Source organism: Phyllostomus hastatus, unplaced genomic scaffold (genome assembly GCF_019186645.2).
Source record: "Phyllostomus hastatus isolate PE091 unplaced genomic scaffold, TTU_PhHast_1.1 phas_contig_40, whole genome shotgun sequence".
Taxonomy (NCBI): Eukaryota; Metazoa; Chordata; class Mammalia; order Chiroptera; family Phyllostomidae; genus Phyllostomus; species Phyllostomus hastatus.
Window position 1 is genome coordinate 58,006,205 of NW_025333872.1, and position 15,188 is coordinate 58,021,392.

Genomic DNA, 15,188 nt, shown 5'->3' on the forward strand with positions numbered 1-15,188 from the left:
TCCTTCCATCACCATTTATCCCCCTTTGCCCTCCTCTACCTTCCCTCACCCCCATTTCCCTCTGGTAATCACCATACTGTTATCTGTATCTACGAGTTCTGGTTTTTCCTAAGCCATTATTTTTAAATTGCTGACTGACTGCTTCCTATGGGTTATTTCCCAAAGGGCCTCCCAAATTTAATTTTGTGTTGTTAACCAGGCACCTAGTCTGTATAAAAGCCAAAGTACTGACCTAGAAAGAAAGCAAAAAGGAAACCAAAGTGCTCTAGATCAGCCATTTTCAACCAGTGTGCCTCCATATTTTTTAAAACATGCAATACCTGATTATTTGTCAGGGGTACTGACCTCTTTTCCCTTAAACTGTCAGATAAAAAAATGACAACAGCTAAGACAACAATAGCCGTCCAGTGTGAATGAATCAAAATTATGCCTATTTTTTTGTAAGATCAGCAAAAAATAAATTTTTGGTGGGTCGAAGAATTTTAGTAATTAGTTTATGTGTGCCATGAGATGAAAAAGGTTGAAAATTGCTGCTCTAGATCTTACTTTCAGTTGTAACAATGTAACATTTTTGGTAAGAAATAAGTTGTTTTCCATTTATTCTATTTTCAAATTCTCATCTTTAGTATGTTTCTTAAAAGCACTGTATTTTGTAGGTACTCTTATTTCCTTACATAAGCATTTTAAACTACATTTACCATATTTTTCGGACTATAAGATGCACCCCCTCATTTGGGAGGCAAATGGAGCTGCAACCTTGCTCCTGCCTCCTGTGACCCCGCTTCACTGCTGCCCGCCTCACAGCAAGCCAGGTTAGCTATGTTCGGACTATAAGACACACCACCATTCCCCCCAAATTGGGGGGGGTGCATCTTATAGCCCCCAAAATATGGTAATTAAAAATCTGCTACCCTACTGTATTGTATTACTTTATTTTAGACTATTCCTAGTAACATACTTTAAATTTGTTTAATAATTAGGAAATTTTTAAAGAATATGAACAAGTGAAATATCCTTTAAATATACACAACATCTAATATTAAATATAGCTAATTCTATATATTGTATTTTGCTGTGTATAATGCACACCCATGTTTTTGGCTCAAACTTTCAGGAGAAAAATCTTTTGTTTTAATATTTTAGTTCAATTTTTTATTTAGTTATATTTAAAAACAAAACTGATTATCATATTCCAGGGTATTATTTTGCATAAGAATATCATTATTGCTTTCTAGAGTTACAGTTTCAATGCATAAGCATAAATAAATGAATTAAAAACATTTATATAGATACGGAATTAGTACTACCCATGTATAATACACATCCTTATTTTCCCTCAAAAATTTGGGCAAAACATGTTTACCTTATATATGGCAAAATATAGTACATTTCACTAAGGTAGGTAAAACTTTGAATTCTGATTTGATGTTACAGTTCAGTTGTATTTAAGATTTCAAACCTACCTCCTCCTTGTATCCAACCATTTGGTACTATTCGATGAAAAATCGAACCTGCATAATGTAGCTTGATGCCATTTTGAGAAAATCCTGCTTTCCCTGTGCATAAGACCTGAAAATTTTTACATGTTTTGGGACAGGCATCACTGTACAGCTAAAAAATAAAGATTAAAGGTTTCAAAGGTTAAATATTTAACATTTTAACAGTTACCGATTCCCACTCCCCACAACTTACTAAAACAACAAAAAAACCCTTTTACCTCAAAAATCAATCTTCCAATTGGAGAAAAAGCAATAGAAACGTCCAAGAACACAAAGTCATGCTATTAAAATTCAGGAGAAAAAGATAATGCAGGTCAGTGTCTTGGAAGAAAATTTTAGAAATGACCAAAAAAACAAACAATATTGTTTTCATTGATAAGATGTCAACAGCATTAACAGTGGAGAATGTAACAGCTAAAAGAATAATTTAAAGAATTTTGTTTCATTTTACTATATCAAGGTTTTACAACCTAAATAACATGCTTTTTAAAACCCTTCAGCAGCAAAGCTCTGAGTAACATTAACCTGTCCCCAAGCCTGAGAACACATGGCCTAGATATCCACTACCTTGCAAACTAGGTGTGGAAAGGAACACCAGTCAGTCCCTTTGGGTAAAGAAGGAGACTGGGAATTCTCTTTTTTCCTGAGTAATTTCGGGAAAAGAGCCAATGAGAGCGCCATGGATTTGGTTACCATGTGGTCTGGATTTTCAGAGACAGCTCAGATTCAGCTAACCAGAACCAGGCCAGCCTTCCTGAGTGGGAAAATAAGGCCGCTAAATCCATAGCAGGTGTGATTCCAGGGGCTGGGAAGAGAGACGCTGTGCTTTTGATGCTGTACAAGTATGTCCTCATGCTCTCAGGGGCTCCCGGCTCTTGTTTTCAGCTGACATCCTTTCTGGTACAGACAGCTAACATTTGTGCGATCTTGCCTAGCCGTACAAAGAGGCATCAGAATGAAAGCGCTAGTCTCAGTCACAGTAGAATTCATTTAAGGATCAGGGCACATCTAACAGAACACATTTGAAATCTTAGATACCGTTCTCATACATAAAAATGCCACCTGATTTAACAAGGTCCATGATGTGTCCTGCCCTATTTCTTAAGAATCTAGGAAACATAAATGAAATCACTATTAAATGTATCCCTATCATTAATTTTATGTCACTCAAACTTTTTCTTTTTTAATTAAAAGACTAAAATAATATTGTACATTCTGGTATCCATACTAATTATAATTAATTTGTGCCTCTCAGCTTCTATACTACAATTTCTTAATTATAAAAGATTATAACTTGAGAATAAAAGGCATAATATTATAAACTTCACAAGCTTAGGAGGAAAAAGAGGATCTACTGAAAATCATGCTTCCTTGTGCAACAATATCTTATCTTTATGTAGTTGTCGAGAGCAGATAATTCTGAAAACTCGAATGAAAAGAGGGCAAATAAAGGCAGCACAAGAAACGTCACCCAGCAGCCGAACACGCAGACACAATCTTGCAGTGTATGAATCCAACCCAGAAGTAAACAAGTCCCTGCCAGGGTTTTACTCAGCAACAAATATCTACCATTTGGGGGAAGAAAAAAAAAAAACAACTAAGGGTTTTCTCCAGAATCTAGGCCCCTCTCCTCATTGCCCTAATTATTCAAGCTGTCATTACCTCTAGCCCTTGCTAGTACAGCAGCTTTCCGAATGGCTGTTCCTGCACACCCCTGAAAAGTTTTTCAAAAACAGCAGAGAGATTATACCATACTCTTTATGAAAGTTCTGTTGGCTTGGCTTCCTTCTAAATAAAATCTAACTCCTTGATTCAGAATGGATGGTAAGTTCAACTCTCTTTAATGGATCTGTTAGGGTGTTCTTCCTACCTCACAGCGGGACACATTCCTGGTTGGGGAATTCCCCACAGGGCCCACCACTCTCTGTAAAACCTATCGGGGCCAGTTCTCCCCCTCCTCCTCCTGCGAGTGCCAGGTGCAGGGATATGACCTCAGCTCCACAAGTTAGGTGCTCTTGCCTGCTCCTTGGCTCTCCAGAGAGCAACAAGGACACAAGGCCAGCCGAGCAGTTATTCTTAGTGAAGGTGGCCGTTCAAATCCAGGCAGGGGGCACCCATGGCTGCACATTCCTGGGGTATGGTGCTGCCCATGTTTTCCTGTTGCCAGGCCTCCCTTGGTTTCTACCTGCTTTCCCAAGAGGTTCCCCAGCTTACCTGTCAATTGCAAGGTTACCAACATCATGTCAATACATACCTTTTTTCCTTAAGCTAATCAGAGTAGCTAAGTATGACCAATACTCTCATTTTCCCAGCCTTGTTTCTCCACTAACCCTGGTCTCCTTGCTTTTCCCAGTTGTTCCCAGAGTACACCATGTACTTCTGCAGTCCTGTCCTTCTGGAATGGACTGCTGTGAACATTGAATTCCTCCTCACACCCCAGTTTCCAGCATTTTCCAAGTGCATTGTTTATTCAACCGAAGATTCACTGAGCACCTACTATGTCTCTGATTCTGTTCAAAGCAGTGCTGACACAGTGATGCAAGTTACTGGTCTTTGCCTTTGCATGGCTCAGAAAGACACAGGTCTTTGTGTGGGCCCGGCCACCACAAGCAAGAAGTGATTTTCAGCATGTGATAGTTGTTGCTACAATGTGTCTGAGCAAAATTACAAAGTACTTTTGTCTCTATTGCCATCCATGACTGTCCTCTGCCCCTGGAAACCCCAATGCCACAGCTTGTCCACTCCTGTTCTCACCAACTGTGCCATGCTTTAAAATGTCACCTTTCTTCTCAAACTTTCCATGCTCTTAGTGCAGTATCTGTCACTTAGGTGTCAGAAGCATTACTTAAAATACTCACTAGACCTGGCTGGTGTGGCTCAGTGAATTGAGCACCAGCCTGTGAACCAAAAGGTTGCAGTTTCAATCCCAGTCAGGGCGCATGCCTGGATTGTGGGCCAGGTTCCCCAGTTGGGGGCATGTGAGAGACAATCAACTGATGTATATCTCTAGCACATTTTGATGTTTCTCTTTCTCTCTTTCTCCCTCCCTTTCTATCTTACTAAGAAGTAAATAAATAAAATCTTTAAAATATATACACACACACACACATTCACTAAAGGTGGATGAGTGACAGGCTTGACCTCTGAAGTGGAATCTTTATACCTTAAAATGAATGATGATAAACCTTGCAGGGGTGTCTAACCTTTTGGCATCTCTGGGCCACACTGGAAGAAGAGCTGTCTCAGGCCACACATTAAATACATTATGATACATAATCACAAAAAATCTCACAATGTTTTGAGTAAATTTATGATTTTGTGTTGGGCTGCATTCATAGCCATCCTGGGCCACATGTGGCCCGTGTGCCACGGGCTGGACACCCCTGCAGGGGAGTGGAGATGTTTGAACAGGGATGCCCCTGACTGCTGAGATCCAGGCTTGTTTAACCACCACCAAGACAAGCCCTCCCATATTATGTAATCCTCAGCAAACCTGGTCTCATACTCTTACATTCCCTTCACTAGGATATCAGTAAATAATGCTGAGTCGACTTCTTTAAAGTTTAGTGTAACTTGCCTTGGTGTCTCTTAAGAATTTAGCAGAATAATCCACAGTAAGTGCCTCATAAAGTGCAGGGGGCTTAAAATCAACTACATCCCACACTTTGTGGGCCCACTTCTGAAGATCAAGCGCATCACCCAGGAGCAGATCATTAATAAAACACATGACATAGGCAGAATATTCCCAGACTTCATTCTTAAGTTCCTGTAAAGAAAAAGAAAAAAAAAGTAACAAAGAAAGAAAGAAAAAAACCTTGCTAACCCCACAAGCCAGAGCTTGGGTTCAACCGGAGGACTGAATCTTTAAAGAAATATGTTTCTTGCCACTTTTCAGAATTTTGCTCTCAAAAAGAGTGTAAGAACATTTTTCAAGACTCGGACATCACTGAAAGCAAATAATGACCTAAAAGTAATCTTAAAAATGGTAGTCATAGAAAATACACGGTAATCTGGTAGTAAAAATCTGTGTGTGTGTAGCAAGCTTGTCATAGTAACTTGAAAACAAAGGGCCATCTCTGGCATCGTATCTGAAGCACATTGTACTGTGTGCATACATGGAAAGGTCGGGGTTCTGAGCCAGGCATGCTTTTCGGTGTGAAGGATGGAAAGAATGTTTTGTTGACAGAGGAGGGTCAGAGTGAAGGAATGCCTCCTGAGAGGGCTGGCAGGAATTTCTGGGCTCCCCAGGGCAGTGAGGAAGAGAACCCACCTGCATCAACACTTGCAGGTACTAAGCCCTTCGAAATGAAGTGCGTTCGTCCACATGACCCCGGCAGTCAACCTCCTAGGTCCCAGTGTGTGGCCACTGAGTAATGTCCCCTTCAAAGAGATCTGGTTTATTATCACCCAGTGGTGGTCCTGGCAAAACCATGGCCAATTTGGAACAGCTGATTTTAGCAGGCAATCAGAATTACAGATTCCTGAGCCTCTTCTGAGTTTCTGATTTGGGGGTGGGGCCTGAGAATTTACATTAGAAATGCAATGTCTAACAACATCCCAGGAGGTGCTAATGCTGCTAGTCTGAGGCTGCACTTAGAGAAATGCTGGTTTGGGGGAACAGCCTGCCTTCCTTCTGCCAACTTGCTCCGTTTTCAGCTCCTCTCAGGAGATTTCATATTCGGTTCCAATCTGCTTCAAGGAAGAGCATACAGTTCATGTTGAACTGTAAATCACTGATAAGAGCTTATGAGTCAATACTCCCTGGACTGTTTAAATTTACCAGTGTTATCACATTTCACAGGACACAAAACTTTGAAAGGGGGAGAGAAAGTTTAACTGTGGATATTTTAGTTCCCTTGGCGGAAGAAATGCAGTAGAAGGTACACTTTATTCAGAGGCTGCTTTTTCTCGGTGTGTCTTCTGTACATGAGGGGACCTCCTCGCCTGCCTCAAGACAGTGGGCTGGACCCAATGGCTTCTGGGCTTTCCAGCACTATGACGTATGACGCCACTTTTTTGGGAAGGGAGAGAAAGGCATTTCGAAAGCCCTGAAGCCATCCTTCAAGCGTGCAACATTCTGCTGAAGCACAAGGCCAGCCCGGACCTAACCTTGAATGCTAAGCAGCACGGCATCGAACACATGACACGACACTTACACTCAAGGGCAAAATACTGGCCTGAAAAGGAAGAAGAGGTTAAAGTGACAAGTATCCAGGAGATGGCGGTGAGAGAGGGAAGGCAGGAAAGATAGGGAATAAAGAATAGGTGGGAAGAAGCAGCAATGCATATCTAGAAAGCCTCCTTCAGGCCCTGTGAGAAAGGCAGGGGGAAGGGAACACAAAACATGTCAAGGTCAGTAACCTTGGCTGAAAGGGGTGGGAAATTACTCTTTAAGAGTACAGAGGGAATATGTAAGAGGAGCAGGTGCAAGCCAAAGTGTGAGACCGTGGCTCTCTTGGAAGTGAGAGCATGATGCTGGTACACAGTATAGTAAGTTTGATGATAAAAATGAAGAAAAACTTTGTTTTATGTTAGAGTGACCAACTGTCATGGTTTGCCCAGGACTGACCCAGCATCAGTATTGAAATTTCTGTATCCCAGGAAACTCCTCAGTCCCAGGTAAACCAGGACCATTGGTCGCCCTAGTTGTAAAGATTAGAGTAAATATACATTAGAAGCTATTAGAATAGTGTCTGACATATATAATAAGCATCACACGTGTTTGCTATGGTTCTATTCGAATGCCAATGAAAATGCATTAAGGCTATGAAAATGGTATGAGACTTAACAAGTGGTATTCAGGGCTCAGTCTTGCGTTACTTATGTGACTGCAGAGTGAAGTGGTCTCAGGTAAAGCGACACTGTCTACATGATAATCACAAGGCCACAGGACCTCCTTGTGCAACCAGGCACAAAACAATTGAAACTGCTCTGGTCAGGCAAAATGGGATTTCATCAGCTACTGGCAAGATGGGGTGGGGCAGGGAAACCAGGACTGGGACTCTCTACAGGACTGGACTAGGGGGTCTGGCAAGGGGTGTACACCATTCCACCTCCCCCGCAACACCAGATGTTGCTGAGTCAGGATGCCACTTCAGAATCCTTCATATCATATGCTGCTGACGGCACTACCAACTTATCAGGGCTGGCACCAAAGAGAAAACTGATCTGCCCTCCCTGCACAAGCTCCACTAGCCCTGGGGTCTCCAAGGGAATTGTGAGGGGGGAGATGTAGAGAAGCAAGCTTCAACTGGAACAATGCCACCCTGTGGGAACTTGGTGCCTGTCATCAGAGCTGCCCTAGGCAACAGCCCAACACAAGCTCCTCATTACATCTATGCTCCGAAACCAAACCTTCTAGAGTAAGAGTGGCAAGCCATAGCAACCTGAGCGCCAGAAAGTGTAAGGGATGTGCAGGGAAAGAGGGGCAGCCATCAACAGGGGTAGGTAGCAGCATTGAGAGTTTAAAGCTTACCTTTATCTCATGCCTTCCAAAAGAAAATCCTGTAAATGTTTTACTTTTTCTTAAAATCAGCCTGGTAAAATGATTGAAATAATTTAGGAAAAGTGCATAATTTAAAGAAATAAACTTTAGTTGCACTAAAATTACTACTTCAGTTTTCCCAGAACAATGCATAAATACTTCAGGCAAAACTTCACTTGTTTCCACCAGCTCAAATATCCTTTACCCGTTTTTTCTCCTGTAGATATCGATCCCATGCAAAATCTTGAAGAGGAACTATTATAGGATCTTCAAATTTGGATGGAAAATTACTCTTCAGACTCTAGGTTTCAAAATAGAATAATTATTTTAGAGAAAGTTCCTTTTTTAAAGTAGCAATCATTTTGCCCCAATTTTCATGGGGTCTCCAAGAAGTTTTATACAGCACATCCCCAGGCTGCATGGCACTCTGAGGTCCCGTGTGCTCACTTCCATTGAGTCACGCCCCGGCCCAGGCTGGGGCTCTGTCTTATTTGTCTCTCATCTGTAGAGCATAAGCCCCTTGAGGGCAAAGACTGTGTCTTAGTTTTCACATACTTCCACTGGCCTCAGCATCTGGCATGTAATAGATCACTCACACATAGCCACTGAATAAACATCTGAATAAATGAGTTTGTGCCAACAGTTCTGTGATCTACTATGTTCTTTTAGGACCATTTTTTCCCCTCAATTAAGCTCTTACTAAATCTCAATAGATCTATGGATACTTTTAACTAAAAGAAATAAATGTATTGATTTAATTCACTGATATATGGAGAATGACCAAAAGGATATTGTTATGGTTATACCTCTTGGGAAAGAGATAAGTAAATACTAAGTATGTTTAGGTTTAGATAATGAGCATGTTTTGGTTTAACATGCTGTATATTAATTGTCTATATGAATCAGAGAACATTCTTAGTGGTTAATAATCCTCGTTAAAAATAAAATATTTTGGTTCCTAATATGTTATACTTTCCTTCCTTTTAAAGCAAAAAAGGTAGTTGAGGCAGTAACAATTAGGCCTGTTTTCTGAGTGGGTCTGAGGAGCAGATGGGCCAACAGGAAAAGTGACAGCTGGCCTCTTCTGCCATCGTCTAAGAGGGGTGTCAAGCTCATTTTCACGGGGGGACACATCAGCCACACTGGTTGCCTTTGAAGGGCCAGATGTAATTTCAACTCCTTAACAGTTAAGGAGTAGTCACATTTATACAATCCTACAATTACATTTGACCCTTTGAAGGCAACCACGAGGCTGATGTGGCCCCCCATGAAAATGAGTTTGACACCCCTGGTCTAAGAGAACACTGATCTGGCACGCTTTGTCAAGAGTAGATATTTCAAGTGGAAGAAAGCCGCAATGTGAGTGCATGTTGCCTTGGAACCAGGGACAGCAGAAGAGGGCAACAGCAATCTGGCCATTGCCTTCTTAGTCTACTGTCCCCAACCAACAGATGATGTGTCCTTTTTTTCTCAATTCCAGTCTCTGTGCTCACTCTGAGGGAATTGTGTAGAATGACTGTTTCGAACTGAGGGACCACCTAGAATGATTAACAAACCCAATGGTTTTCAAATTAAGCATATGTAGTCATACTTTCTTCATAATTTAGTGTTTGTTCTAGAATGGACTACATCCAAATTAGAATATGTGCAATACTTTTTACAAATCTGAATCTTTGTCAGTTAGTTTGCATCTGGGATTGCTCACAAATGATCATGTTTTCTAGGATCATTTAAGTAAAAACTGAATTCACATTGATGTTTTCATATTCATATAGAGCTACAGTAGGCAAAAGTTTATGAGAGGGAAAATGATCACTACTGATATAATGAAGATATTGTTTTCTTGACTTGGCGTGTTCTATGACAGACACTGGCAACCTGGCCAGTGGAACAAATCTGACCCCCAGCCTGTTTTTTGACATTAGAGCTAAGAATAATTTTTAGCTCTAAAAAACCAAGTAAGTTGAAAAACCACTAAGTTGAAAAAAACAAAAGAATCATATTTCACATCATGTGAAATTACATGCATGTCAAGTTTCAGTGTGCATAATAGTTTTATTGGAAACTCGCCATCCATTTACATACTCTGTGGCTGCTTTTGCACCACAAGGATAAAACTGAGTGGTGGCCATGGAGAAACTATGGCCCCAACGGCCTAATAATTTAATATCTGGACTTCACCCCCAAACATTGACAACACCTTGTCTCCAGTGTGGAGCAGGTGCAGAAAACATGTGCCTTCAGAAAAGGAGCTAAGAGAAACAAAGGAGAAAACCCCCCTCAAACATATGAAATACAACTTAGGTTATAAAACTATGCTAATTCCATCAGCCCAACTAACACAACCCTCAATTTCTACTTTACATGATCCTTGTATCATTTCCACAGACTTTGATCATTCTTCATTTTGATGTAACTTTTACCTATTTCATAAGGTAGTTACTATTTCCTGATTTGACATAATTACAAACTTTTCTTTAACTCTGTGGACTTGGAGTAGGTGAGGTAGGAATTTAAGATTTCTTCTATTTGGCAACATTTTGTGTCAATTATCCAGCTGGGTACTTTGTGAGATACATACATAAGGTATTGTCTTGGAGTCTGGTGGGGTTTTGAAGGAGAGAAGATTGGCGTAATGTTAGAGCAACATTTCTGGAGCAAAGGGCTGAATTCTACATTTCAACATTTCATAGATTTCTACATTTCCCCTGCATTGGGGTTATAGGTGTGCCGCAACATTACTGACTTAGCCACATTCTTCCAATTAAAGTGTTTTTCCTTCTATATCATTCTGTGTGTTTACAAAGAAATATCTGTATTTTCGGAAGCACCTCATGGTCAGTCATTTATTAAGAAATCTGTCTTGGCTGGTGTAGCTCAGTGGATTGAGAGCTGGCCTGCGGACCTTTGGTTGCTTGTTCCAGTCCCTGTCAGGGCAGATGCGTGAGATGTGGACTTGGGGCGAGGGAGAAGTAACCGATTTGTTTCTCGCATACATTCATATTTCTCTTCTTTGTCCCTCCTTTCCCCTCTCTCTACAAATAAATAAATAAATAAATAAAATCTTTTAAAAAAGAAAGAGAAATCCCCGTCAGCCCATAATTCGATTGGAATGCAGTGACTAATATAAAAAATTTAAATTAAAACCAAAAACCTTCCCGAACGAATAGTTTTCAACAATCGGAGTGGGAGTCTGTAAAAATTCTGCTAATTATATGGTTACACTTTTTCCTAAACATTTTTTCATGAATTTTAAAAATCTATAATTTCATTTAAAAATTAATGTGGAATAAACTGTGTGGCTATGTAGAGGGCAGGAATTACCTTTATTCCCAGCAAGGTTCTTCACTCGGAAGGCCCTTTAAAGGCAGCCCTTCTCGAAGTGGAATGCCCGCTCTACGAACCCGCACTTTCCCCTTCTCGCGCAAATCCTAACCGACCCGCCGGGCTCAGCCGGGACACGCCCCTCTCCGAGCGTAGACCCCCGGCACCAGGGCGCGAGGCTGGGAAATGGGAAGGGCCTCCCGCACTTGTAGTTTCTTCGCCGTTACCTCAGCTGTGCTCTTCGCAATCTGAAAGCTAGAGCTTTTGAAGAGCCCCACCACCTTCACTTGCAGCGGCTGCTCGGGCGGCGACTGCGAGCGGCCTGGGACCGACCTCTGCCCGCAAGTCTGCGGTGCCGACATGACTGCGCTATGGGACTAGTCGGAGCACAAACACTGCGTGTCGCCGAGACAACGGCTAGGCCCCGCCCCCGACGCTCGCAGGGGGGAGGGGGGCGGAGCTAGGGCGGGGCGGGCAGCAGCTGCGAGGCTTGTACGCCTGTTGCTGGTGAGCCGGAAAACACCGCGGCAGGGCGCGCTGGCCGGAGCCAGAGGGTGCTCGGGCCGCCGCGGCCAGCCAGGGACAGGATTCGGGGGAGAAGAACCGGGAGCCCCGCGCCTCTTGTGTCTCAGTGCGGCTCGGCACTCTTCCGGTCCCCCTCACGCGCGGCCCTCACCTTCAATCACCTCCCGGGTGTCGCTGCAGATCGCCTTTCCGGTTTGGTGGGCAGCCAGTTTGGGCCAGCTGGCCAGTTGCTGGGGTAACGCGGGAGTCTGTCTCAGGTGCAGTGCCTGGGTCACTGGCCTAAGCCTTCCGGACTTAGGACCTACGTCCTTAGGGGCAGAGTGACAGCGGAGCCGACCACCTGTGCGCACCGCCCTGGGAAGAGGCGCTGCCAGCCCACACTGGTCCCGGCCGCTGCGGTCGCTGGGGAAGCCGAGCTGTCCCGCGTCCCGGGACCGTCCCTGCCATGAAGCCCAACTTCTCCCTGCGACTGAGGGTCTTTAACCTCAACTGCTGGTGAGTGGTCCTGCGGAGTGGGATATGGGCCACGGCCCAGTCGCACCCACACAGCCAGAGGAAGGAGGCCATCCTCACATCCGGGCGAGGGCTCTATCTACCCTGTCCTACAATCTTCGGGTGCTGCGGGAACGTGCACCGCCAAAACCCACACCTGGCTCCAGCTCCAGCGGTGTCCAGAGGGCTGAGGACTCCCAGTAGTTACCTCCCCTGGTCCTTCTGTCCTTAGGGGCATTCCCTACCTGAGCAAGCACCGAGCAGATCGCATGAAGCGCCTAGGAGACTTTCTGAACACGGAGAGCTTCGACCTAGCTCTACTGGAGGAGGTGGGCTGTATGGAACTTGCGTGGTGGGACCCGGGCTGGGAAGGGGGGGGAGTAGGAATAGACCTTCTCTGTGGGGAAGAGCCAGGCAGACATCCTCACCCTTTCCCCCCGCAGGTGTGGAGTGAGCAGGACTTCCAGGACCTGCGACAGAAGCTGTCTCCCACCTACCCAGCTGCACACTACTTTAGGAGGTGAGAACCCTTCTGGCCTGGAAGCCTGGAGGCTCTTGGCCCTGCCAGCCCTACCCTATCCTGGCTGCACCCTCCTTCCTGTCCCCCAGCATCCTCTCCTCTGGGTGTGGAAGCCGGAGAGGGTGGAACCAGGAAGATCCTAGCTCTTCAGTTTATCTCAGCCCTGTCATCAGGTCATGGTGTAGTCCCACAAAGTTCTATTGCTTTGAGCTGGGTCCCAGAGCTGGTTCCAACAGCAGAGATTTAAAAAATAGCTGATAAGTGCTGGAAGACAAGGGAAGGGAAGAGGACTAGGTCTTTTTTTTCCCTGCTCTTCTGGCCATTAATCAGGATTTGTCTTCCAGTGGCATCATTGGCAGTGGCCTCTGTGTCTTCTCCAAACACCCAATCCAGGAATTTACCCAGCATGTCTACAGTCTCAATGGCTACCCCTACATGGTATGCCTGATCTCCGACCTCATCTGCCTCCCTTACCGACCCCCCCACTAACTGGCTAAGAGAGGCAGCCTTCCTAGGGTTGTGGGGGGGTGGGCAGAAAGAGGGGAGCAGTGCCTTGAGTTCCTGCCCCTTCCTGCCTGTAGATCCATCATGGTGACTGGTTCAGTGGGAAGGCTGTGGGACTGCTGGTACTCCATCTAAGCGGACTGGTGCTCAATGCCTATGTGACCCATGTGAGTGAAGCTGGCGGTGCTGAGGGCTGGGACAGGCAACCTGGTACTGGAAGGGAGAGATGGAATCCTCTAGCTGGGCTGCCTGGGGGTGAGGTGTGGGGGCAGGATCTCCTAGTCAATAGGCAAGGTTCACCCATTCTTTATCAAGCATCATGCCAAGTGACAGGAGCTTAATTTAGACCTGCCCTTGGGACCCTCATTCTCACCCGCTGTAAACTCATTAATCTTATTCAGCTTCACGCAGAGTACAATCGACAGAAGGACATCTACCTAGCACATCGTGTGGCCCAAGCTTGGGAACTGGCCCATTTCATCCAGTGTGTGAGCCTGGGCTTGACGAGGGATGTGGGATGGGGTCCGGGGGCTGCGCGGTGGCCAAGGCCCCACTTACAGGGCAGAGCTGGCTAGGGAGGAATTCTTGCCTCACTCACCTGGTTCCCCTAGCCATACATCCAAGAAGGCTGATGTCGTTCTATTGTGTGGGGACCTCAACTTGCACCCGAAGGACCTGGGCTACCGCCTGCTGAAGGAGTGGACAGGGCTGCATGATGCCTACCTGGAGACCCAGGACTTCAAGGTGAGGACCTGCTTGATTGTTTTCCATCTGGACGCCCACCTTCTTGCCCTTCTTTCCCCACATCCTAGCACAAGCCAACTGTTCACCTAGGGCTCTGAAGAAGGCTGTACAATGGTACCTCAGAACTGCTATGTCAACCAGCAGGAGCTGGAGCCATTTCCCTGTGGCGTCCGCATCGACTATGTGCTTTATAAGGTCAGGCCCCTCCCCATAGTGTGCCTTCACCCACTGTGTCTCTTCATCTCTCATGGACCTGTACTGACCCTTTGTGCAGCTACTCTAGTCTTAGTTCACTGATGCCTGGGGAATGGGACAGCTCGGAGCTGGTTCCCTGGGAAGATCTGTTTCTCTCTGGCCGTTACTTTCCCCAGGCTGTTTCTGGATTCTACATCTCCTGTAAGACTCTCAAAACTACTACAGGCCATGACCCTCACAGTGGTTCCCCACTCTCCGATCATGAGGCCCTGATGGCTACTCTGTGTGTGAAACACAGCCCACCCCAGCAAAATCCCAGCTCTACCAATGGTGAGTTACCCACATCCTTTCCATTGGTCCCTCCCCACCACAAGACAGCCTTTCCACTCTGATCCTCTCTCTTGCTCCACTGCCCTGCCTTGTTCTAGGACCAGCAGAGAGGTCATCATTGATCAGTGTGCTAAGGGAGGCCTGGACAGAGCTGGATCTGGCTGTGGCTCAAGCTCGTTGGTGGGCCACCTTCGCTGGCTACGTGATTGGGCTAGGGCTGCTTCTCCTCGCATTGCTCTGTGCCCTGGTTGCTGGAGGAGAGGTCAGGGAAGTTGCCATACTGCTTTGGACTCCCAGTGTAGGACTGATGCTGGGGGCAGGTGCAGTCTATCTCTTCCACATACAGGAGGTCAAGGGCTTATGTAGGGCTCGGGCTGAGCTCCACCATGTGCTGGGAAGGGCAAGGGGAGCCCAGGACTTGGGCCCAGAGTCTCAGCCAGCCTTGTTGTTGGGGCATCAGGAGGGGAACAGGGCTGAGGACCAATAAATCTTGAGACTTTGGTGGCTCTGCCTTTTCCTTGGAGAGGCAGCGATGGGGCCAGTGATCACGGTGATTGTCATAGTTTAAACC

The 15,188-nt window shown here is 45.2% G+C and overlaps 2 protein-coding genes across 4 annotated transcripts in view; one reads left to right on the plus strand and one right to left on the minus strand.

Moving 5' to 3' along the window:
• Positions 1–11,669, minus strand: part of PPIL6 (peptidylprolyl isomerase like 6) — a 32,298-nt gene extending 20,629 nt beyond the window's left edge. The window contains exons 1-5 of the mRNA XM_045843560.1: positions 11,535–11,669; positions 8,189–8,284; positions 5,077–5,265; positions 1,718–1,780; positions 1,464–1,611 (exon numbers count right to left, since the gene is read on the minus strand). Coding sequence (XP_045699516.1) covers positions 1,464–1,611; positions 1,718–1,780; positions 5,077–5,265; positions 8,189–8,284; positions 11,535–11,669 — 631 coding nt within the window. The remainder of the gene's footprint in view (positions 1–1,463; positions 1,612–1,717; positions 1,781–5,076; positions 5,266–8,188; positions 8,285–11,534) is intronic.
• A 111-nt stretch (positions 11,670–11,780) lies between these two features.
• SMPD2 (sphingomyelin phosphodiesterase 2) lies at positions 11,781–15,118 on the plus strand. Of its 3 annotated transcripts, none has more exons than XM_045844010.1 (11): positions 11,781–12,067; positions 12,146–12,327; positions 12,557–12,653; positions 12,768–12,844; positions 13,189–13,282; positions 13,426–13,515; positions 13,750–13,832; positions 13,960–14,092; positions 14,183–14,287; positions 14,464–14,617; positions 14,716–15,118. In XM_045844010.1, exons 2-11 carry the CDS (start codon positions 12,278–12,280, stop codon positions 15,102–15,104), a joined length of 1,272 nt encoding a protein of 423 aa, XP_045699966.1. In that variant the 5' UTR covers positions 11,781–12,067; positions 12,146–12,277; the 3' UTR covers positions 15,105–15,118. The 3 variants fall into 3 exon arrangements, with proteins under 3 accessions (XP_045699966.1, XP_045699968.1, XP_045699969.1); XM_045844012.1 differs by having other exon boundaries at positions 11,781–12,029; XM_045844013.1 differs by having other exon boundaries at positions 11,781–12,029; positions 12,152–12,327.
• Positions 15,119–15,188: the final 70 nt, after the last annotated feature.